We start from the raw sequence: 24,483 nt of genomic DNA on the forward strand, positions 1-24,483 counted from the left end.
AGTTTACTGAATTCAGTTCTCTGCCTTCGCTAGGTACCAGCCCTTCTGTCATAAACATTTATCTTGAAACCAGAAGCCCTCCAGGCAAAAGGTAAAGATTTGAAAAGGATTTAATACGGAGACAAACGTTTGCAGACTTTGTCCACTAAAGGACAAAGAAAACAGCAGACAACATTGCTCTTAACAAGCATTACCTTCATTCTTCCACAGAGACATGATGAACTCCTTGGCAGTCATTGGTGTCAGGTAGCCTCTCTTCCCTAACTGGGTTTCATCAATAGCTTAAAAATAAATACAAAACAAAAACACAGGGTTATTTTGAAAGGTTTTCTTGGCTTACAACGATCAGTGTTTCCAGCACAGAAAAGGAGTGGAAATAACACAAAATACACTGGCTAACATCTACTTTAAAGCGTCATTAACTTTGCTTTTGGGATTTGAAATTAAATGAAGTGAGCCTTCTCAGTATGAAATAAATAAGCCATTTATGTGACTAGTGAATACCAATATGTAGCTGAAACAAAACTCATTCTTTACAGCTAAAGTGTATGCTTTATTTGATCATATTTATTTGATTTATTTATTACTGGTGAATTGTGATCACATCCACTGACCAAAACAAAAACCAAGAGTCAACCTACAGCTGAGAAAGACACGAGCGGGACTCACGTATTACCCGTGAGACCGAGGTTCATATGAAATACCCGACTGGATGAGACAACAGCTACAGTCAGGATGGCATGTATATTTTAAGTTCAAGACTTGGGCTAGCTGTATTTCTGAGAGGAAGGAAAACACTGTATGGTTTTGCTACTGAAAAGCAGAAATATGTGAAAAACCATAGTGTCAGCTTCTCCTCCTCTTGCAGGTGAGCCCCTCATGTCCCAGTGAAACTAGAGTATGTGATTAAGGAAGAACAATTTTCCCGTGACCTCAAATAAAGTTTCTTTTTGTTATTTCACATGGAAAACCTTTCCACTCCTCAAGCATAAATGCATCAAAGCCGAAGTTAAAAGTACTCCCTCCAAGGTGCAACACAACGAGCAACCATGGCACAAGCTGTACAGAATGTACATAACTATACGGTCCTTCCCACTCCAGAAGATGTAAGACTGAAATAAAATAATCAAGTGGCATTACAGTCCTGGTCTTTGAAAATTGGCAGGAGGAAGATATTTCCTACCTGTACTTCACATGTGAATGATAACAGCTTCTGCAAGAACATGTCTGGTTTTGAAGCTTTCTGTTGTAAGGCAAGCTATTCTAAATCTGACAATTCACCTGACCATCCAGAACAGTTATTTTAATTACTAGCATAATAAAACATGCCCCCAGACTTTGGACTGTCAAAGAGTTTCAAACAGAAATCCCAAAGTAGTACCCTGCAATTTCATGGAGTGCAGTCACAGATATCGCTCAAAAGTAAAAATATTGGGATATCCAAACTTTCCTGCCTTTCTTGAATGTGCAAGGTAAAGGATGCTAAAGCAGAGACCTGAAATTTCTGCTTGAAAACCTATCACTGATGCTATGCTTCTCCAGGCATAACTCCACAAATGTAATCTATTATTTAACTTACTGGCAAGCAAACAGAATAAGCTCTATTTATAAATCTTTTCCAAGTGTTAAATAACTCACACAAATCCCCATTAATTCTACATGGCTGTGTAAAGGATCAAGGATACAACATGAGTTAAAAAAAGAAGTTTTGAGAGATTCAAACACCGGGTTAATTAAGCCTGGAAAGTGTCACTACTTTCTTGTCTTTTCCTCTTTAGGAGGAAATCCTTCCGTAAAAGATCAGATTACCTGATTTTCTTTCTGAAGGTTGGCCCTCCTCCAGGTTCATTTTTCATCTAGTCTCTCTAGTTTAAAACGTAGCAGAAAATCTGCTAACCCCCCAAAACACAGTGTCCCAAAACCAGTTGACAGAGATTACACCTTTGTACTTCTTTTCCTGGCATGCATAAAGACACTCAAACCTACAAAAGTTAGAGGAATTTAATGGAAATTGTATACTCCCCTACTGCTGAGCCTAGTGTTTTGTTTAAATATACAAGTGCATATTTGTTGCTAGGAAACTGTGCATCTTAAATACGGGCAAACATATTGGAGTAGAAGACAAATATTTTACCTGCTGGCTCATCCACGGTGCCTTTCTCTCCTGACTTACGATACACTGTGGAAGGATAAGTTACTGTCAGCTTGCTGTTATGCTCTTTTCGCACCAGTGATCTTCTAGATCTAAAAGAAAAAAAGAAATAAAAGAAAAAAGCAAAGGTAAAAAAAAAGGTTAATACAAAGACTTACAACATTTTACTCTATGCCACCTATTTACTTCCTCGTGTAGTTAAACTTACTTGCAGTTTGGGCATCTCTTTGAAGTCATATGTGCTTTCCAGAACTGTGCTATCAGTTTATTTCTACACTCACAAACGTTTTTTACCTGATAGAGAGGAATTAAAAATATTAAAAATAATAAAAATAATTTAAAACATTTGACACAAGTTTATTAAACTACCTAATTTACATCAAACTCAGCATTACACACACAATCCCAACATTTATCTCCTTGCTTTTAAAATTTATTTTATCAATAATCTTTAATCTTCAAGTCAGTGCTAAATTTTAGAGCTTTTCTCTAATTAGAGGTCTTCCCTAATCTAAAAGCCAGAAGATTGACCAAAATCACTCTTCTTTTGACAGCTCATGAATGCACGAGTTCCAAAGGGTTTCAGGTTGGTTTCGAAAAAAGAGTTTAAGGAACTAAATTTGGCTTATAAGCAAATCTGCTCTAAGATGTTAAAACTTAGTAATATTTCCCTTTACTAACATCATACGTTAATCTGCATACAAAAGAAAAGGAATTCAATTACAATCACGTAATTTAACAATTTTTAATGTGCGTTATGCTGCAAAACTGCCGGATGCCTGAGTTAAAAAATGTTCTGCAGCTCAAAACAGCTGGCACATTGTACAGAGGTATCATTATCTGCAGGTAACATACTGACAGAAATATGAGACTATTTATATATTCTATTCATACTATAAAAACATCTCCATTAGCAGAAAACAAATCATATTTTATAAACCTAATAGTTGCTCTAAGTTTTTATGGGCCAGCAAAGAAAATATTTTTAAGCTTGATTTTGGACATTACACTCTAAATGTAACGCACTTCAGAACTCAGGAACAAAATCTGAAGTCTACATAGTCAAACAGAGACTTTCTTTTGCACGTTGCTGTATTAAAAGGACAAAATCTGATATCCTAAGAAGAACACTGATTCTACTTGCATTTGAACACTGATCGCTTGGTTCTTGACTTTGCAATATTTCATGGACGTGGCGGTTTAACTCTTCTTCAATTTCTAGAGCTGTTGCATCTGCGCTTTGCTCTAAAAACTGAAAGAAAAGGAATAGATAAGCCTATATTTACAGTATTATCAACTCAAAAAGGAACGGAGAAAGACAGAGTACTTGCCCTGTTCAGGACGACTTCAAGATCATGGACAGCATGAAGCAGCCCATTCTCCAGAACCTTCAGCTGACTTAGCAGTAAGTGAACCACAGCTCGAGTACATGTCAGCATGTGACAGTTCAAACAAGAACCTCGAATTAGAAGGTATAATTTCTGGGAAGAAAAGAGGAAAAAGTTATCCTAGTAGATATATTGGCTCGCACACAGGTTGTCACTCAGCACATTGCTGGGCAGGTTGTTGAGTCTTATCCACACTGGCACAGTTTTCTGGAATAAGTTATTCTGGAATAAGAGGGACAAATATACAAATATTGCTATTTCGAGCTCAAACAACTCCTGAATGTTCAGGAAGCACTTGGAGATTCTAAGGTAAAAGTAGGTAGCTGTTCACGTAAGTTTGTAGTAGCAATTTAAAGAAAACAACTAATAGTTGTTACTGTGCCATGCATTTAATTAAGTGTTAGCACCCTGCAGTTGGTGATACAGGTTAGTGATCAACATTCCCCCCTCTTGCTTATCAATAGCGCATAAAATAATAGCTACAGAAAAGTATGTATTTTGCCAAAGTCTATTTACATTGAACTATCACGACACAACAAAGCTTTTCTACTACATTTACTGGTTATTAAATAGACCTACAGTTAAAATAAGAGAAAAAACAGATCTTGGTACCTTTTCTATTTTTAAGGACTACAAACTATCGCAGCTTGAACACCATCAGCCATTTCACCTGTGAGACAATAATTAAGCATACTTACATCAAAAAACAGAGGGTTGTAGACAGTCAGAGGCAGCTCTATATGGCCAAAATGACCCGGGCAGTTGCTGAAGTTCTGCATGCACGTTGCACAGGCTTCTTTGGAATCCGGAGGTCCCAAAGCCAAGTCGTACAGCCCGTTAACAGAAGGATTGCCCACGTTATCCAAATACTGAGGATCTGTTATGGCTTTCACGCTCAGCTTCCTGAAGATGAAAGAAAAGGACAAAAATCAGCTGGAGCAAACAGCCATGAATACGCTTGAATGTTAGAATCAGCATTGACATTTAGCACCTGGGTGACTTTTTTTAGTGATAAAAACATCTTTTGGGGGGCACGTTGGACACACAACAGGGATTTATGTATAGTTAACTACATTGTCTGGGTACAATTGCTCATAGCACAGTAAGTATTTATTTTAAATCTTTACTAATAACCTTTATTTGCCGTCTCCTTGCCCCCACAGCCCCACAGGGAGCCCAGCACCCGGGGGGAACCCATGGGCCACCATCACTGACGGCCAGGTCGCACCGGGACTACGCCTCCCAGCATGCCTCACGCCCGCAGCCCATTGAGCCCGGCCGGCGCTCCCGCGCAAGGTACCATGGGAGTTGTAGTCCTCCACCCCACATGCAAACCTACTCAGGGCACGGCGGGGGGAAAAGGCACAAGCCTGCCTCGGCTCCTCACCTGATCTCCTCAGCCGTGTACATCCCGAAAGACACCCTGGCGAACCGCCACCACGGCACCACCTTGGGCGGCCTCATGGCGAACAGGCGAGCCTCCCCCGGCCGCTCTGCAGCCGCTGCGCCACGGACGGAACCACGCGGGGAAAGAGGGGGGGGGGACGGGAAGGGGCGAGGCGGTGCCGGGACGTACCACGGCTGAGGGGAGGCGGCGGGGGCAGGGCTAGCGTCCCCTCCCCGCCGGGGCAGTGGTACGGCCCCGCCGCCCAGGAGGCGCTGCGCGGCGTGACGGCCGGCATGGCGGCGGGGCGGCTGGCGGCGGGCTCCTGGCGGCAGGCGGTGGCGCTGAGTAGGCGGAGGGGCTACCGGTAAGGGCGAGCCGCCGGTAAGGGCGAGCTCTCGGCGGGGGGAAAGGGGACGGGGGCGCGGAGCAGTGGGGAAGAAGCCCCTGAGGGAAGGGGAGAGTGAGGCGGGAATCGCCGCGCGTGCGCCCTGGGGTGTGTCCGCGCCGCTGGGCTCTGCGCATGCGCGGCGTCGGGGCTGCCCCTGAGGGGGTTTAGGGGGTGTTTTTGTGAGGGGTTTGTGTCAGGTGTTGGGGGCTCCGGGGTTCGTTTTCGTCCCTGGAGGGGGTTTGAGGTGTTCAAGTGGTTCTTAGTGCTGAAAACGGGGCAGCTCGAGTGAAAGGGTCCTGCGCCAGCTGTACTAGGTGCTTGGGGGCCAAATTCTGAGATAAGGGAGTCATAGCCAGTCATATCAATGTGTGAATTGATAAGGAGCAGTTCTAGCTATTCATGGCGCTTCAAAGCACAAAAACACTGTAACAGTGTCCCCTTTAGGGTCAAGGTCAGCATTAAAGCCCGTTCCCCTGTCGGAATTGCTGTAAGGCTTTAGTGTTGGAACGCTCCATGAGGGGCGGAAAAAGTATCTTAATGTAAGGGTTTTTTACGTTAAAAGCAGTAAAAACCTGAGCAATTGTAAGAAGGCCTTGTGTCCAGCTCTGACCTGGGTGCAAGCACAGCAGGAGCAAGTTCATGTGAATCTGTCTTCTACAGCTGTGGGTATATGAGTGAGCTCTGCAGCCCTGTAGCAGCGGGGCAGCTGAAAGTAAATGGGTCTGCTTTCACTACATCCCATCTCGTGGTATTCCACTTGCATAAACACACCATGCCTGTCTAAAGTACTTAAGGAAAGGTCATGCTTTTAGCTGGGCCCCACCTCTAAAACATAGATTGGTTTTTCTAATTTACATTCAGGATTTTCTTTCTAAGATACAGCCATTCATGAAAACTATCCTAAAGCCATGATACCCCCCCAAAAAAAAATCACAAAACTTATCCAATGCAATTTTATTTTCATATCCTCTCGTCTCCAGAAATTAGGGCCGTAAGAGAAACATCAAATGTGAGTTTTATAGTAGTCATTTGGGGTTACTAACAATACGGCATTTCCAGTTACCTTTTCCTCATTAATGTTTTAATTAATTTTGACTTGTAGTCCAGAATCTCATTAATTTGGTCTTGCTGTATTAGTGTGACTACTATACACTGAAAACTCTGTTTGGTTTGTAGGTGCTCTTCCAGTAGTACAGCTCAGAAGGCTGCTGAAAACATAGAAGGTATGATATTTCAATTACTTTTTTCTTCCCGTTTTTTTTTATTTTCCACACTGTATGCGCTGTCGTGAGATAAAGAAGACACTGAATGCCCTCTTTGCCTTTATTGCTTTGTCTTTACCCTCATCTGCGTTGTGAAGAGGTGTCCTGGCTTAATTTGCTTGATTACCATTACCACCACCCAGCTCTGATCAGAGAGCGTGAACTGAGTTGTGCACTTCCATCAGCTGTCCAGTTGCTCTCTGAAACAGAATAAAATTGATATTGACAGCATCCAACAGCAAGGAATTTTTCACCTTAATCCTCAGAGTTTTGTTCTGCACATTCTGTACCATATTGCTGCTACAGGCTGTGGGAAGAGGAGTGGACAGCTCATGGAAGAATCGATACAGAGGCAGTGGGAAAAGTGCCTCTGGGGTTTGTAATCAGGACTTCCTGCGTATTCCTTTGTGAATGAGTTTGCTACAGGGCTTTGCTAACTACCTCCAGGTTCTTTTGCTGTTGTCTCTTTATCTTCTCTGGGAAAGCTGGGAGGGATGGCTTTGTTCAGCTCTTTATGCTGTCAGTTGGTGTCAGGCTGGAGGAGCTGGAAGTGGGGAAGGCGCTTTGCTGCAGTACTCAGGCAAGCTGGATTGGGGAAGACAAATGGGCAGAGGCAGCAGACTTAAAAGCGGGGGACTGAGAGCAGGAAAGCAAAGGACTGGGGAAGGTTGGAGCTCAAGCTGGAAGGTGCGGGAGAAGGATGGTTGCGGAAATGTGGATGAGTAAGTGGATAGGTCTCTTTGAGGCAAGAAAAAACCTCAGGGCCCTGATCCTGTCTCTGCGCGGGACTGCTGATCTGCCTGCCAGCCGTTTCTGTTACCACTGCAATAAATTGTGGCCTATGCCAATCTGGGGTTTTGAAGACTTCGCTGAAATCTTTTCAGCTATATTAGCTCAAATCATCAATTTTGATTAGGCCAGGGTTTTCTCTGGACACCTGTTAGCGTTTAATAATAACTTTAGCATTGTTTCTCATAGTTACTCAAGAAGAAATTGTGCTTCCACGAAGGAAAACCTGGTGAGTGTTTACTGTTGGAATATCTCTTGGCCTGCAAAAAAAAATATCATTGCTAGACAGCTGAATGTAACCTGTCTGTGAATGAGAATGGAACATGGCTGTACCAAAACCAGTCTTGCGTTGCTGCCTGCTACAAGAGATTTTGTTTTTTCCTCTAGGAAAAAACATGCTGTTTGTCTTGGTTATGATTAGTACTTCACTTGAATGTGTACAACAAAGATGAAAAGGAAAAATGGGGTTGCTGTAATCTTAGATTTAATGCTCCAGGAGGGACAGTTGCTGCTGACTGGAAGCTCTGGGAATATTCCTAACTCTTCCCTTTAGTGCAGAGTATGTACAATCTGTTTCTGCCCTCTCTTTCAAAAAACATGATAAGAACTGTAAGCACAGTTCAGTTACTTTGCAAAAGATTGCATTTGCTAGAAATCTGCAAAATCAATTTAATTTGGCTGCCTGCATGTAGGAATGTTTCTTTCAGCAAAACAAACATGGCCATTGATAGCGTGCTGAATAAAATGCTGTTTAGAAATGCTACAGCTGAACAAAATCTATTTTGTTGTGATTCTCCTAGTACTCTAAAGCAGTTAAGCTGAAATTGCACCACTGTACCACAAAAAATAAATTGATAGCTAACTGACGTCTGTATGCAAACCCCAAACAAGACCACATTCACCTAAACACTGTTAGTGGCCTCTTCTTTGTGTGCTTGAAATACAACCAGTCCTAAGGATCAACAGACAGAGGAGTTGCAAGCAGTATAGGTTGTTTTGTTGCTTTTGTTTCCCTCCCAAGATTCCTCTTAGGGAGAAGGCCTCGTGTATCCTCAGAGCTGGGGTAGCCCTAAGGGGCTCTGAGAGGAGCTTTCCAGAGAATTTTTTCTGTCTCTTCCCTGTGTTTTCTCTTTCATAATGTATAGTGAGGTAACTGGTGGTAGCAGGAAATACACAATTTTTTCTGGTTTTCCTCAAAGTCTTGCCTTTTCCCCGTGGTTCCAGGAGCGTGTCTGTTTTTGCATTTAAATTTTCTCTCTCTTGAGAAAAGTGCTGTTTTCTAAGTGAAGCAAACCCACTATTTTCTAGAACTGAAAATCCTTACGGGCTGCGATAATCCTTTGCTTATTCTGTAATACGTAGCACTAAAAATCTGCAACCCAGCATTAATCAAAGCTTCTTTTTACATTTAGGGATAAACTAGCAGTTCTCCAAACATTGGCTTCTACTGTGAACAGGGTAAGTAGCTTTGTTAAGATCACGGATACAGGTCAGACTGTTCATCCTCTCGCGTGCTGGCCTGTCGCTCTCGAGGCTTTTAATTCTGCCTTGGCCAGAAATGAAAGACAGGATTTTTGCATTTGGTTTTTACAGGGTCTTCTCTTCTGCTCAACACTTCTTGCTGTGTCCTTAAAGTCGCTTTCTAGTGTAAAGAGAGCTGTAACTTATCATAGTTAAAAATATTACAGGAAAGGCTTTAATATTTTGATAAGGCTTTTGCTAAAATCGAGAGCAAGTTCTCTTACCAGTTTAGCTTTCCAGTCCACTCTGCCTCTTGCCCATCTCAGTCTAGAACATAAACCTTCCAAAGAGCAATCGGTGTCTACTCCTGCTGGGCAACAATTAAGACTGTGATGCATTTCTTTAACGCTGTCTGGAACTCTGGAAATTGAATCTGATCCTGCAAGTCCCTCAGATCTCCTGAGGCGATTAAGGCTGGGGATCCTACTTGCTTTAAGGTCGCTGCTTGTCATACACCAGTAAGGCCCCTGGTCGCTGTGTTAGCCTGCATGTAGATGCATAACAGAAACGCCTTTTAAACAGTTCCCAAACAGCCTAATCCGTTTTGTACAAGTGGAGTTCTTGTAAAATGCAGATCAAGTGGTTATGATGGAACTGTTCATCGTGCCTTCTGTCCCTCGAAGCCGTGTGATACATCACAGCATGCCTGCGTACATAACTGAAAGCGTTTCAGTCCTGGGTTCTCCTTTCTACAGGATCCTACTGCTGCTCATTATATGTTCCAGGATGACCCTTTCCTTATGCCAAGAAATTCAGCTAATGCTGTGAGTATTTCCTCTGAAATCCTTGAAAGTTTCTTCCTCCTTTGCCCTATGAGAATGTTACCTATTTGAAGTCTTGTTTTAATCACAGAAGAAAATGAAATATCGGAGTTCTTTTTGGAATTCCTGTTCTTCTTTCCCCTCTGTGTATGTCTGAACACGTAGTGACTGTAATGTTTTTCTAGACAAAGCTACCCTGCCTAAACAAAGTTACTTTTTTTTTCCCCTGCAGTGTAGGGACCTTCTGTCTGCCACAGCTCTGTTAACATTCCTGAATAAGTGGTATTGCAAGTGTTGAGCTTTTGTGCTTATGGTTTATTTCAATTTGAATTATATGTGAAATAAAACACGTATGGTTACTAGTGTGCCTGTTACTGCATGCGATTAATTAGTTGTTGTGGCCAGCTGCCAGGAATTTTATTCACAGAACAACTATTCGGTAACATAGGTTTTTGGAAATAGTGATGAGGTGATAATAGAAAGGAAGAAGGAAAGGAGTCTGTCCGTGATGTTACCTTTGCCTAAGATTAAAGAGTGTGAAGCTGAGGCAGGAGAAAGCAGAACTGAAAATAAGGGCAAGAAGAAAGTGCTGTGCGTGATACTAAGCTATGTTTTGGCAAGTCAGTGATAGGACTAGGAGAGGACTTCAGCAGTTCTTTGGCATACCAGCCATGTAGTGAGGCCAGAGGAAGGTGAAGGAGGCTTTCAAATGTCCAAAGTTTTAAAAGAAGCAGTGAAGGAGAGGCTGACTTTAGAACTTGAGGAAAGGCTGCAAATGAGAATTGGGTGATGTCAGTGATGCTCTTGAAAACGAAAGCCAGAGAGAAACTTCATGTCATAGCTCTAAAAAGAGAGAAGAGCTTGACCTTGAGGTAGTAATGCAAAGTTCAGATGCATTTGATACAGAACTTCATCCCCTAATACCGTAGAACCGTCTCATTTAAAGAACAGACATCCTAACCTTGGCATAATACCAGAAGATTTATGCAACATGTTGTCCTGTCCTTGTATTTTTACTAAGAGCTGAAAATATGTGTGTTTAATTTGATCCCGTCAGAACGCTGAGTGTTACAGAAGCTGTTTTTCCTTGCTCTGATCCTTTTAGTTGCGTGTTTGTTCCTCAAACTCTTGTTCTTCCTATGCAGCGTCTGCTTTCATTATCGAAGGAGTCGGGGAGAAATGCTGCAAAATACATTATTAAGCAATTTCCTCAATATTTTGACAAGATTCTTGCAGAACCTAACGTACCAGTAAGCTTTTTTGCATTTCATTTCCATTATATTTGTGCTCTGTCAGGCAGTGAAATCAACTGTTAGACTGGGCAGAAACTAATGTAAAAAGATAATGTTGATAACTGGTTTGCAGACAGCTATGGAAGAAATGCTGTGTTTTCAGTGTTTTCCAAGTGAAACTACAGTAGATTCAACATCATGCAGGTTTTTCAGATAAAAGTAAGGAAAGAAATGCTGTGTAGATGTTGACTTCTGTGTAGGAAAGTGGGAGGTGAGGATGTGTGGTCCTTCATCACCACAAGGGCTGCTGCTGTTGGGCTGGGAGAGCCTAATAAGGGCTCTTAGCCAATGAAAGATTATCAAAGCAGTGTAGTGGGTGAAGAATTAAACGTACTTGGTTAGTGTTTTAACTATGAGAAGGTTTGAGCATGAGCTTAACTTGTCTCTGTGCTTTCAGTGCTTGATGCCCGTGACGCTCACACCTCAGCTTGAAGGAGTGAACGAGGAAGCTCTAAGAGAGCGCATCAACCTCAGGATGGTGAAAGCCTCCGTGGACCTGTTCGATCAGCTCCTGCAAGCAGGTGTGTGGCTGCCTGCCACGTTCTGAGCTGGAGCTCTACTTAAGTTGTTGAAAAAGTGTTTTAGTAGTTGGCACAGGTTAACACAAGTTAGTCACATTCTGTTGGAACTGTAGAGGTAACTGCTTCATGTGTTCACATTCATCTTGTCTGCTTGAATTTGGCTGTCAGGGAGCGTGGTTTAACCCATGCATAATGACAGAACTCCCTGCTGCTTGGTGTAACTACATCCAGAGCATGTGTGGAGACCTAAGCTTCATATGGAGGCAGTTTTCATGGCCATGTTGCTAATTTTTTTTGTGACTGTCTTTGGTCTGGCGAACTGGTTCTCCAGAATTATTAGGCCCTCCCTATCCACGGCTTGGCTGATGTCGCTTTGGTGACACAGAGAACAAGGAGTTTCCTGACCAAGAGACAGATGATACAAGGTGGTACTAAGCTCTGTACTGCTATGGTGCACTGGTACAGCATACCAGCTGAGTGCCCTGTCTGTGCCCCACCCACAGTTAATGAGTCTTTCTTGGTTCCTCCTTACTCTGGATCTTACCTCTGTCGTGGGCAAACGAGAAGGAAGCAGTAGAAAACAAACTGCCACAGCCTCTGAAGGAAGAAAACTTACTGGGAAGGTGAGACCTTCCCATACCCACTGACAGATGGAAAAGAAGATTCCATCAAATCACTCTTTTGTTGGTTTTAAATCTGTTTCATAAGAAATGTATCCTTGGAGTAGTTGTGAAAAGCACTTCCCAGTTGCAGTGTTGTTTGTGCCTGTGCTGATTCACAGTTTCGGCTGCCAGCTGCGACTCCATCCTCCCACTTGGTTAGGAAAGCTCTACTCTTTCTGTGGCATAAATAGAAAAACGGATACGCCTGTTTACTTAAAATCATCTTCTGCTATAAGTGGTTCCAAGGAAATTTTAATTTCATACCTCGGTTTTACAGACTCGCTAGAGAACATCTATGTCAGAAGAGAACCAAGTGGTGTTCAAAGGTGCTCTGATAGGGCTGTACATTGAATAGTGTGATTTTTCACTCTCTCTGACTGCTGTACATCGTTATTTCCTGTAGGTACCCCTGTATCTCTGGAGACCACAAACAGCCTTTTAGATTTGTTATGCTTCTACGGAGATGGAGAATCTGCTCAGGAAGAACAACGTGCAGAGAAAGAGGACTTGGAAGAATCGGGGGTATGAAAAACATGTTGAGTTCTATTTATTTCTCTTCATAAGTTGTTAGAGTGTATGGAGGTGATGTCGAGATTTTTGTGCTGTGATTCCCTAACAGGAAGATGGTGTGAGGTGGGTCAGATGCAGTCAACATTCCCTAGAAGTACAGTAGCTATAAAAATCCTGTGTCTGACCTAGTAGCAAAAGTAGTTTCCATAAAGATGAACTTCGCAGCCAGAACCCTGCATCAGCTTAGTTCTGCTGACCTGTGTTTAAGTACATTTTTCCCACTGCCAGCTCTGGTTTTGTAGCTCACCTCCAGTGACAGCTTCTAGTACATCTAACATAGATGAGCATGGCCATTTTATTCCAGCCCAAACCCTAAAATCTGGGTTTTGGTGAAGTTGAGAGCTCAGAGTATCGGGTCACCGGATCAGCAGGAAATGTGTTACACACGACCTGTCCTTGGGGGGTTGAGGGAGAAAGGGTTTTATACGTGATGTGATACAGTCTAAGTATTTCCAACAGTTCCACAAATTATATATAATTTACCTCATCAGTATGTTTAATAACATAAACAGGATTCTTGATTTAACTAGTTTCCCAAACATTATAATGCAAATCATTTTAACGTAACTCATTTAAAAAAAAAAACAGCAGCAGCTTTGGTAGCTTATAAATTGCTACTGAACTTCTGCGTTGTTACCAAAACATATTGTTTGATGTTTATTGATAACTTTGAATTCTGAGAAACTAATTTCTGCAAAAAAAATCTCTTCAGGTGAATGCTTCAGAGCAGAAAACTCCAAAGAGACCACTCCAAAGAGGTTCACACTCGTCTGGCTCTAGATGGAGGTATAGAAAATGTTGCTGATATTCTTGCATTCAGTTCACTGTGCATTTGTATTGTTATAAAACTGACTTAAAGCCCATACTTGCAGGCATTACTTGTTAAATACAGCTCCTTTAAAAGTGCTGGTGGAGATCTAGTAAGTGATTGTAGAATAGCTCAAAGGATGAGGACTAATATGTCAGCCCCTAGAAGTACAGCCCGTAATCTTGTTTTGTATTTCAGATTGTTTTCATAAAGGTATCTTACATTGAGTCCTTTAACATCCAGCTTGTTTGTGGATTCTAGGGAGAACAACAATGCTGAAAGGATATTTAAGATAATGCCAGAGAGGAATGCACACTCCTATTGCACAATGATCCGTGGGATGGTCAAGGTAAAGTCACCTTTCAGTGCTGAGAGGTGTTTTTTAACTTTCTGAAGTCTCACACAGATGGTTTATCTTCTTTGTTTATTGTTTTTTTCCAGCATGGGGCTTCTGCTAAAGCTTACGACATGTACACAGACTTGCTGAATGAAAGGCACAAGGGTAAGTGCCTGCTTCTTTTGGTTTGTGGTCTTCGGAGTAGCAGAAATGAGTTGTTGGGTATGTGAATATTTCTTTCATGGCAATGATGATTGGCGCAGGGGTACGGACCTCAGCTAGATCATGGGAGCTGAATGCAAACTCTTTATTTCAGTGCAACTGGCGTGTGGCCGGCTCACTGGAAACAGATTTGCATGAGAACTTCGCCAGAAACTGAGCCATGTTGTAACAAACTGTTCTCTTTAGACTACAGTTGTCAGTTAAAGTGAATTATCTTACGTTTTTCAGCTGATGTGCACACGTTCAATGCACTGATCGCAGCAGTCCCATTTCTGAAGGACAGGTCCCCAGAAAGATGGGAATTAGTCAAGGTAAGGAGGTAGAGAGGAAGAGGTCGGAGCGTGGGGGCTGGCTCTGCATTATTGGTACAAGTTTGCAGTTGTTACGAAGCTCATTTTTAGCATCGGTTTTGTAAGATACTAATATCTGCTGCAAAGGAATTATGCTAGTTTAAGCATGCAAACTAACTGTGAAGGAGTGAAAAACGTACAAAACCCAAGCTTGTCCTTGCAGAACAGTTCTGCCTTCTGAGAACTTACTGATCCGAGAGCTGCCAAGCCAGAAAGTAATTGGGGAAATTATGATGGGAGATAATTTTAAAAACTCCTCTCTGAATTGCAATGCATAGTGTTATGATGGAAATGGAATTTTGGGGGGTAACATTAGAGGTTCCAGTTCTAATGACGTAACAGTGGTAAGGAAGGTTAGTAAGGAAACTTAACAATTTCCGTGATACTCTGGACACAAACCTCCAAGATCAAATGTGATGCAACTTTGTAGTCTCGTTTCTCCTTGAAATTAATTAAAGATTAGATAGCACTTCCTTAATAAATGATCAGTTGAGGCAGTGTTGTTCACTTGCAGGGTGTGAGAAGGATTAGGTTGGTGAAATGCATCTGTATCTGCTTAAAAGTGGAACTGTGATGTGTGATGTATGAAACCCTGAGGATTTGTGTTTCGTCGTCTTTGAAGGTCTTCTTGAATCACATGGTGCAGCAGGAAGTGCAGCCAAACGTGCTAACGTTTAATGCTGTGCTGAAGACTCTGAGGCGGTGTGGTGGCATAGGCAGAAGTGTGGCTATATCAGTAATAAAGGAGATGGAAGCGCTCGAAATTGGTAAGAGAACCAGAACGTCACCTCCAGAATAGCTAGCTTAAGAGCTCAGCATTTCCAGCTGTAGGGAAAAAGTTTAAGGCCAGTGGAAAAAAGTATTTCTCACTGTGTTCTTGATTTTGCTGTTTGTTTCCTTTTGCAAGAGAACTGAGACAGAAAAAGGTGTAATTTTTGAGTTGTGGCCTGCAGACTTTAAATTGAATTGTTGTCCAGAGTCTCTGTTCTCTATTGATTACTAATTACAACATCGTGGGTGCATTTAGCATTTGGGACAAGTAATGAAGCATTTTGGTGTTACAGTCCCTTAGCTGAGGAGCATGTTTGTCATTACTTTGTTCGCTGTACTTACATCTAGCTGCTCGAGGACCGGTGTGTTTATGCAGTGGGAAGTAGGTCCTAGCCCACGCACTATTTCTCAGCTGTGTCCTTACTGCAGTATTATTGCAGAAATGGTAAATAATATAAATATACTCACAGCAGTCAGCTGAGTCTGTTAGGTTTCCTAGGGATCAAGGAGTAAATTTGACGAGCCACCCAAGCCGTTTGAGGTCTGTGTATCTACATCTGTGCAGAAGAAAAGCTTTTGATGTAGATGATGTTCTGGTGATGCCAAGTCAACTTTTTAAAAAGCAGGGAATATCTGCACAGCTGATGTGATGCGTTGTAGAGTTCACTTCACCCTGGTAACATGCCTGCTGATACAGTAGAGAGATGCTAACGAGCAGAACGGAAAACTAGGTCTGGAATATTGCTGCTGTTAATTTAGAGCAGGGAAGCCTGGCTGCTTGTCCTGCAGCAACGTGATGCGCCAGCTGACAGTCCACCCTTAGATAACGTTTCTCAGAGTTGTAACGTGTGTGGGTGAGGGCTGGTTCAGCGTTAGGGTGGAAAGGGAGAGCGATGATAGAGCGAATTCTGCATGACTGGAAGGCGTGGAGACTGAGTTAGCTTGGGCATAAAGCTCAGCCAAGAATACCAAAGTAACCTCAATGTTTTTTCTTTTCAGAGCCTAGCCTCGCAACGTATGAACATCTTCTCTCTATTTTTTATAGAGCTGGTAGGTGCAGTATCAGCTTGTCTGTGAGTGTGTCCTGTCTAACACCTGCTTTAAATGCTTTCCAAATGTCATGGATGAAAGCTGTTGATTTAGGACATCAGATACAGCTTATGTGCGCAGTCCTAGTGTCAACTGTTCTGTCTGATTCTACTTGAGTGAAGAAAAAGTTAGAGAGTATCCGAACCTCTTACAGGGAAGAAAGAGTCCTCGTGCTTTGAGAACTGGCAAAACTGGAAAGAAAACCCCTTTCCTTTCCTTTCCATTTGTAACTTCAAGTCGGTATAGCTGAAGAGCAGATGCTACTCAGTCTCTGTGGAGGCTGGGTCTGAGTGTAACGTGATTATTTTATAGACTGTTTACTCACAGGGAAGAAAACGCACAAGGATTCTGCTTTTCTGAAACAGTTCTGTGCTTTGGAGCTGTCATGAAATAGTTGTGGTAGAAGGCAGGAGCCCAACTGTTGGAGATCCTTTAGCCACAAATCCTTTGGCATGGGAAGAGAATAGACACTTGTTTTTGAAATGTATTGCTTTTCCCGGAGCTGCCTTCAAACAGACAAACTTCCTGGCCCGTTGGACTCCTTTCTAGAAAGTACTCGTCTCTGCCTGAGCCTGCCCTGTTTTTCTGTGGAAGTGTGGTGATACTAGGGCAATCTGCAGTGCAAATAAAACTGCAGCTCGTGTGGAACGCCACAAATAGGGGTACAGCTAGGAGAATCTTGACACTTGTTCTGAAATTCTGGTGCTTGCTTCCATTTCCATAGTATCTTTGCAAACTCTTTACTAATGGAGCACGTAGTACAACTGTCATATTGCTCGTCTGTTTGTCCCGCAGTTGATCTTGGCCCATCAGGCATCATATCTGAGGTGCTAGAGGACGTTGAAAAGAGGAGTTTCACTGCCCAGGACCCTGATGATGGTATGAACTTCAATATATCTGACAACTTGCATTGCTTAAACATCTCTGAAGAGTTAGCTAGTGGATTTCAAGTACTTCTAGCTGGCTGGAAAGAATGTGTGCAGCTTGCTTTTACCAACCCCTTCTGATACATTTGTATGTTTTTGGGCAGCTCTGGGGTGTACTAAAGAGGTGGGTGACCTGCCTGAACACTTATCTCTGTTGCATAACGAAGGAGGAGGGTGAAATGGCTGACATTCTTTTATTTTTAAACTTGCCCGTTTAACAAATATTGCTGGTTTGGGTCAAATGAGAATGTAGCCACCCACATTCAAACGGATCAGCTGCTTAAATCTGAAATTTGGCTCCAAAAGCCCAGCAGTATAATTGCCCCCAGAACACTGGCTGGCAACCATGGCAGAGTTTCCATGTATAAAGTCAGAATCCCTGCTGTGTTGTCAAATTTAGCTGCAGATTCAGCTTTCTGATTGAAGATGTCTGATCTGTCCCGTGGGAGGCTGGGTTAATGAGCTACTGTACGTCTCCTTGAAAGCAGGAAACTAACAGTTCATTTTTTCCATTTCAGCCAATTTTTTTGCCACCGCTATGCAAGCGGTAAGTACCTCTTCCCTGCAGTCACAGTTTCTTTGAGCCTTCCAGCTGTGTCAGAATTCCCTGTGAGATTTCCAGCCTGTCTCACAAGATTTAGCTCTCAGCATCTTTCCTTTTTTCACCTGTGTTTGTCACCTCCTGTAACTTTTCTCCGTAATTCTATGTTGTGTTTTTCTTTTTTTTTTTTTGCTTGATACTTGCAAAGATGGTAACTTGTATGTCTGATGTGTGCGTCTCTGGATAGAGACAGCTACACAGCTCTTGTCTCCTGTGCCCTGCTTCCTGCTTCTAGTGACCCTGCAGCAGTCAGACAGCCTCTGCAGTTTCTGTTTAGGTGAGAAGGCAGCTCTCGCTTTTGCCCCCTGAGGGAGTTGCTCATTTTTCTCAACTAAACGCAATGCCTAGGCAGTCACTGCATAGAATTGCTTCCCACTAAAAACTGCCAGCTTATTATTCTTCATATTTCTTGAAAGTGATGATTCTCAGAAGAATGTATTGTTACATTTGGTAGCTTTAAAATCTGACTGGTTTATTGCAGTGCTGCGATCTTAAGGATATCAAGCTTGCCTATCGGTTAAATAAGGCAATGGAGACGGGAGATAACTGGAAATTCTTGGACATGGCTCAGTTAAATTCCTACTGGTGAGTGAAGTGCACTTCATGTTTGGTGTCTTGTGTATTGTTGTTGATTTGAATGTAAACTAGAATTCAGACCTCGTGCAGAACGCTGCTTTGTTGCATATCAGCTAGCCATTATGTGTGCAGTTCTGCGAATTAGGTGACAAAGTACCTCTTAAGAACAGTGATAGCTTAGGATTTATTTTTGGCTTGTTGCCTTTTCCGAACTGAAAGTGTCTTGGAGCATGAGAAGTCAGATGAATTCATCAGCTCATAAATGTCAGTAGGCTAAATGTGTAAAACAGATCATAGATGATCATCAAACTCGGAAGTCATGCCTCTTTAGTGGTCCCTCGTGTGTTACAGGAAAACTGTTATCCAGCCAAGAGGACAGGGAAGGAACACAAGTCTGTAACCCAGACCCTTCACTGCCTCGGCTTAGCTTAATCCCCCTCCCACAACTCCGGTAACCAGCTGTATTTTCTACAGCCCTGTTGGCTACTTAACACGGCAATTCAGGAGGTGGCTGTGGTGGATACACCAAACCAGCATGCACAGCAGGACTAGCTCTCTGCTTGCTGCTGTAGAGAGAGGTTGCAGTGCACCAGGTGTATCTAGGCACCAAACTCAAATAATTTTACTATTTGCCTGTGTAACCAAGGCATCTAGATCATGTTGACCAATGTCATCAACTGCTGCAGTCACTGAATGTAATTAAGCACTTGGGTTAGACTGATTTGAAGGAAAGCATGCTAAGGCATTGCAACTAGAATGCTCCAGTACATTCATGAAAATAATTACCATCAAAATAAGACGCAGTTTCAGAGGTGGGGTGATTCTTGTGATCTGGCCTCGTTTAGCTTGTAAGTAAATCAAGAAAAAATAATGAAAATTAATTTCAAGTGATTCCTAACCTGAAATTGTATTTGAGAGGGGTTCAGGTACCTCAAACTTGGTGTCAGGCTGAAAGGGTGCATTGTTTAGGGATTTTAAAATGCAGTGGCCCACTTCTAATTCTGCCGATTACCTGCTGTCACCGCAAAGTTCTCCCCCCAAAAATGCTACTGCTTGTTTTAATTGTACTGAGTATTGCAGTTGTACGGTGAAGCTTCCGTGGTGTGCAACACAAGTATAATCGGAGCACCATCGTTTGTTGGCCCTTCTCTGGTTCCAATGGTCTAATTGTTACTGAATCGGCATTTTTTCCTTCCCGTAGGTCAAAATTCTTTTCACTGTTGTGTATGATGGAACAAATCGATGTTGTGTTGAAATGGTACAGAGAAATGCCCCCTTCGGTAAGTGTATCTTATTGTAAGCAGGCTTTCAAGCTTTAGAACGAAGAAAGGGTATGGTTACAGTTCATTGAAGTGATTCTTCCTTCCTCAGCTCTTCTATCCAACTCCTAAAAATATCTTGGACCTCCTTCAAGCGCTGGATGCAGCCAATCACTTGGAAGCGATTCCGTCGGTCTGGGAAGGTCAGTGGTAGCCACGTGGTCACTCAGCCAGCTCCTCTGGTAGAGGCCGGAGGAGTGAGCAGTGGGAGAACTTCCCAGCGCTCAGAATAGCCACAGTGAGATGCTTTGTCGTGAGGGACGTTGTTGCTGAGTACAGTGGTGAGATTACATTATTAGAAAAAGTCTGCGCTGTCAGTTCTGCCTCTGAGAGAGTGTGGCTGTGCCATATCATGCCATAAAGGTTGGTAATGGTTAAATGTCAGCGTCTTGGAAAACTGAATGCTCACCAGATAGCACCTTAACCAACAGTGCAGGTTTAATTCCGCTTAAATTCTTTGCACCTTAAGCAGGGGAGACAAGCACAGATACGGGCTTTAGCATGTCGAAAGCACCCTACTAACTGCTGTCTTTATCTAAACAGATATGAAACTGCTCGGGTTTAATAGGAGACAAGACCTGCTGGAAGAGATTTTGTCTTTGATGAGCAGAGAGCCGCACCCTGAAGAGGTAAGGGAGCCCAGTGAGAAGAGAGTAGGGGCGTATCCCTGTTTCTGTTTGTGACACACAGACTGTATTTGAGCTGTGTTATTGTCCCTGGATATTAGAAATCCCGTTGCTGTGCATACGCTGTTACAAATTCTCAGATCTGTGTGAGCTTGTGCAGGTCTGCTAAGCTCTCCAGATTGTGCTCAACTTGTAGAGAAACCTCAAACTGACACAGAAGAGGATGATCACTTCCATACCAGGGTCTGGAAGAGGAATCCAGCCCAGCAGTGAGGGCTGCCGAGCCAGAGCCTAACACATCTCTGGGGATGGCAGAACTTGGGGATTTTTGCCAAAGATGTCAGTGCAACGACTGGTTTCTCAAGCTGAGGAGGGCTGAAGGCTTTTGCATGCTGCGGAGGTCTCTAAATGCAGCTCTCCCTCCCCAAAAGCTGTTTTGGAGCCTGCCTAGTGGAAGCAATTGTCCTCAGAGAAGAGGGTTTTCTTTTTTTTTTCTTTTTTTTGCCAGGATTAACTGCTGTTAATTCACAGCATTAAATCACATCGGGACAGACCTGTAGTGTATGCAGAGGGTGTGGGAGAACGGCATTGAGGAGACGTTGGAATTAACAGCATGATCTTTTCACAGACTCAGCTGGCGTTTGCCAAGTGTGCTGAAGACATCAAAAATGTCCACGAGCAATCCTGGAGGGAGCAGGCCCCGTTGGCGTGGACAGGCAGCGCGCTGGGCCACGTCGCCGTGTTGTTCTCCAGGGTTGGGAGAACGCAGGACGCTTGGTGCGTGTGCGGCTGTCGGGAGCTCTTTGCGGGCTGGTGCTGTAGCTCAAGGCTTAACCACAGAAATCAAACATCAGTGACTGGTTTTCTGTTGTTTAACGTGCTTTCTTTGTGCTGGTTTCTTTGAAACAAAGAAGTGACAAGTACCTTGCTAAAGACTTTAAACTTGTCACCAGTCACGCTTCCGATGTTTCATGCAGCGTTTAAGATGTTCTGTGTTAAGGGGTTCAGTGATGTTAGCTGGTGTACGTTGCATCTGTGAGAATACGGCATGGGAACTGTTCCAAACCTGGGGGAACGTCTCCAGGAAACACAGAGCTTGCCTGGGTCTCAGCAAGGGTTTCTCTAAGAGATTTAATACCTGTTTTTTCCCATGTGTGTGGTTTGTTTGTTTGTTTTATTGTTTCTGTTTGTCCTTTTGAACAGGAGGGTGATGGAGCGGTTCCAGCAAGTCAACAGGATTCCCACGTGAGTACGCCTTGGTTCTGACTGGGTGTGCCGAGTCCCCCTTTGGTTGGGACCTTGCGTTTCTGTTACAACCAACAGTAGGGCTCTGTATCTTACTGCCGGAGTGTGCGTGTTTGTCCCTGTGAGCACGGGTGTTTGTTTATCCAGCTGATACGTTCTGAGACCTTCCTGCCTCCCAGAAAAGGTGAAGATGCAAAGGGAAGTTTGTGGGGTTGATCCTCAAGATGTTGTTGAATGAAGCTGTGGGACACGGAGAACGGTGTCACTGATTCAGTCTGTGTTGGAAGTCAGTTTAAGCAGCATTCCTGAGAACATCTCATTTCCCATGTGCTCAAAAGAAAAAAAAATCTAACGTGGTGTTAAGCAAGCACTGGTGCTTCAGAGGTGTCTGGATTTCTGAAAACAAGTTCATCAAGTCAGATCCTAAACTTTACATGTCACCCTGTTAAGCTCCAACAGTTAGCTTTTTTTCCTAAGGATTTTTGGGGAAAAATTATCTTTTTGAAGAAGCAAACAACTTCTAAGGAATATAATGTGTTTTAGGGGAAAAAAACCTGCCTGGTGCTTACATAAATGAACACCTCAGATGTGGCGTTGGAGATGTGTCACGTTCTCTGTGGCCTCCTGCACCCACGAGGGTGTTCGGTACTGAGGGCAGCTGGTAACGGCACTTCTGTTCTGCAGACATCTGCCAGCGTGGCCGGGGAAGATTCGATGCTGCCAAGCCACCTCAGAGCCCCGTCTCAGTTCGGGGAATAAGGGGAGGAGAAGAATTCTCCTTGTGAAGTTGTGGTGCAGTTGGTGGTTTGGGGCTGCCGTGGGTTATGGATGTGAAAGGAAAGAGTTTCCCCTGCTGTTAGCAAGTGGGTCTGAGGGCTCTCCTGGTTGAAATGTCCCTTGCTCCCTGCAGCACGAGCTGCAGACCCTTACTTGTTTCCCTGCTGAGAGGCAAGAAAAGTGTCTCCGGCAACTGCCACAGGCGATGAAGGGGCAGAGCCAGCACTTGGACATGAGGTGGGGCCGGAGGAGCAGAGCGAGTTAGCTAGAGGGGAGGGTTATTTAGGCTGCTGCTAAGGTCGGGTCCCTCTCCTGAGCAGTGAGCTGCTGCCCTCTACTTTGGTGCAAGGAGAAGGCCTGCTTCCTGGAAGGACAGGAGCTCCCAGCGCACCACACTGATGTGGATGAAGGCCGGGGTGGAGTTCCACCACCTCTGGCAGGAGCAGAATTGGGCTGGTTGATCAGAAGAATCCCTCACTTCCTTTCCTGCTGTGAGTTAATGGCCACCTCGCCGGGGGCCCTGCGAGCAGTCACTCTTTCCTTTCCTCTTGCAGCGACCGGGTGATGGATGAGTTCTTGAACTGCGCTAAACAAACCAATTCCCCCGACGAGGCAATTAAGCTGGTAAAGCTGGCAGCGTCCCTCGGTCTGTCTTCAGCACAGAGGCTTAAAAGCAGAGCAGAGAAGGAATTTGAACTCTCTGAAAGTCAGAGGTAAGTTGGTCCCTATCCCAACTGCTAAAGGGGTGTGTAGCAGGTGGGGTGTTAGAGGGGTAATTCCTGTGCAGAGGCTTCTCTTCTGCTGGGGTGGCAGAGAGAGCTGGCTTTCAGAATGACGTGCCTTTATATTGGCTGATGGATTCACACCCCAGAAAATAACCCCTCAGGTTTTTGATCCTATCCCACCTGGGAGGAGATGAAACCCCCCATTTTGGGGTTACCTGTGCCTGCTGCTCAGCTCTGTTATTCCCTTCATTTCCTAGAGTTTTCTCCCAGCTGAGTCTGCCCGCTTCAGACGCTGATTTCAGGCACGTAAAAGCAGGGAAGTGGCACAGGACAGACAGCCCTGCGTGTCCTGCAGGCTCTGAGGCTTGTGGTCAGCCTCCAGCACACCTGGGCAGCCACCACAGCTGGCTGCTGGGCTGACGCAGTCACACTCAGGATGCACCTAGCCTCGAGAGCTGTTCAGTAGGGCCACGTCTGGTGCAAAGGAACAAATAACCAGGTTTCCTTGGCTCTCTGATTTCTGGGTAACCAAAGTCTGCTTTTCCAAACGGAGAGGGGTGTGCCTGTGGCAAATGCTGCTGGACCTGTCCCTTGCGGATGATAGGCAGCCCATAATGCTCCCTTTGGGGAGGGGGGTTACAAAAGGCTACAACAGGGGACCAATGTTGACTGAAGGGTTTAAAATTTACAGGAAGGCCTTGGAGAGCATCCAGCCGGACAGCGACAGCAGCGACAGTGACAGTGACAGCGACTAGCTGTCCCTCCTGCCTTCCCTTTGGGAAATGGGGGAGCAGCACGGCCGTGGTGTTGGGAGGCTCCGACGAGAAGTGAAACCACTGAAGAGGCGGCTTCTGGGAGCTGCCAAGAACTGATTTCTACCCAGTGCTGCAGCACTCCAGCCCCTTCCCACTGGTAACCTCTTGGCAAGAGGACGCTGTCCTCTGCAGAGCAGCTGAGAAGCTGTCCTCTTTCACGGTCTGGGGAAGTTCAAGGTGGGCTGGGGTACCCTGCGGTCCCTTCCACACCTCTCACACAGCATGCCTGAAGCGCCGAGGGCTGCAGGCAGAGAGAGGAGTGCTGCTTTCTGGGAGCTGCTCAGCAGGCACAGCTCCTTGAGCAACACTTTTCCTGGGCCTCCTGTGATGTGAACCTGTGCTGGATTTAATTCCTTTCATGCTAATGTTCATGAATGACTTAAAATGATGTTCACTCTGTACGTAAACACCGTAAGTAACACAGCGTTCATCACCTGTGGTGTTTTTCCTCATCCTTTTGGGGACAGGCTTCAGACTGTAGAGGCTAAAAAGCTGCTCTGTGCAGCTGGAGCTTGCTGCGTCTAATAAATGTCTGACACTAAATACAGCCGTCTTGTGATCATCCCTGAGCAAAAGCTGTTGATTACAGCGCTGCTGCTGGTC

The 24,483-nt window shown here is 44.1% G+C and overlaps 2 protein-coding genes and 1 non-coding gene across 3 annotated transcripts in view; 2 read left to right on the top strand and 1 right to left on the bottom strand.

The window, feature by feature from the left end:
- POLR1A (RNA polymerase I subunit A) overlaps positions 1 to 5,066 on the bottom strand; it is a 33,715-nt gene extending 28,649 nt beyond the window's left edge. Inside the window, exons 1-7 of the mRNA XM_035547316.2 lie at positions 4,928 to 5,066; positions 4,239 to 4,443; positions 3,484 to 3,633; positions 3,297 to 3,404; positions 2,361 to 2,446; positions 2,135 to 2,244; positions 195 to 281 (exon numbers count right to left, since the gene is read on the bottom strand). Of these exons, the coding sequence (XP_035403209.1) occupies positions 195 to 281; positions 2,135 to 2,244; positions 2,361 to 2,446; positions 3,297 to 3,404; positions 3,484 to 3,633; positions 4,239 to 4,443; positions 4,928 to 5,004 (823 nt within the window). The 5' untranslated portion in view covers positions 5,005 to 5,066. The remainder of the gene's footprint in view (positions 1 to 194; positions 282 to 2,134; positions 2,245 to 2,360; positions 2,447 to 3,296; positions 3,405 to 3,483; positions 3,634 to 4,238; positions 4,444 to 4,927) is intronic.
- Positions 5,067 to 5,173: 107 nt separating this feature from the next.
- Positions 5,174 to 24,423, top strand: PTCD3 (pentatricopeptide repeat domain 3). The gene is made up of 24 exons (XM_035547478.2): positions 5,174 to 5,291; positions 6,492 to 6,538; positions 7,556 to 7,595; positions 8,779 to 8,824; positions 9,583 to 9,651; positions 10,794 to 10,898; positions 11,338 to 11,461; positions 12,527 to 12,645; positions 13,406 to 13,479; positions 13,763 to 13,850; positions 13,943 to 14,003; positions 14,289 to 14,371; positions 15,033 to 15,177; positions 16,181 to 16,231; positions 17,066 to 17,149; positions 17,715 to 17,743; positions 18,279 to 18,382; positions 19,575 to 19,653; positions 19,745 to 19,835; positions 20,236 to 20,321; positions 20,947 to 21,095; positions 21,522 to 21,563; positions 22,895 to 23,053; positions 23,757 to 24,423. The coding sequence occupies exons 1-24, from the start codon at positions 5,221 to 5,223 to the stop codon at positions 23,818 to 23,820; spliced, it is 2,010 nt and encodes a 669-aa protein (XP_035403371.1). The 5' UTR covers positions 5,174 to 5,220; the 3' UTR covers positions 23,821 to 24,423.
- LOC118248494 (small nucleolar RNA SNORD94) lies at positions 14,080 to 14,222 on the top strand. Its single transcript, XR_004778767.1, has one exon. It is a non-coding gene; the product is annotated as a small nucleolar RNA SNORD94 (small nucleolar RNA).
- Positions 24,424 to 24,483: the final 60 nt, after the last annotated feature.

The sequence above is a fragment of the Cygnus atratus genome, chromosome 4 (genome assembly GCF_013377495.2).
Source record: "Cygnus atratus isolate AKBS03 ecotype Queensland, Australia chromosome 4, CAtr_DNAZoo_HiC_assembly, whole genome shotgun sequence".
Classification (NCBI taxonomy): Eukaryota; Metazoa; Chordata; class Aves; order Anseriformes; family Anatidae; genus Cygnus; species Cygnus atratus.

Coding starts and splice junctions, on each gene's coding strand:
- PTCD3 (XM_035547478.2), top strand. CDS start 5,221: ATGGCGGCGGGGCGGCTGGCGGCGGGCTCCTGGCGGCAGGCGGTGGCG. Junction 13,480..13,762: donor TCGTCTGGCTCTAGATGGAG/GTATAGAAAATG, acceptor TGTGGATTCTAG/GGAGAACAACAATGCTGAAA. Junction 14,004..14,288: donor GCTGAATGAAAGGCACAAGG/GTAAGTGCCTGC, acceptor TACGTTTTTCAG/CTGATGTGCACACGTTCAAT.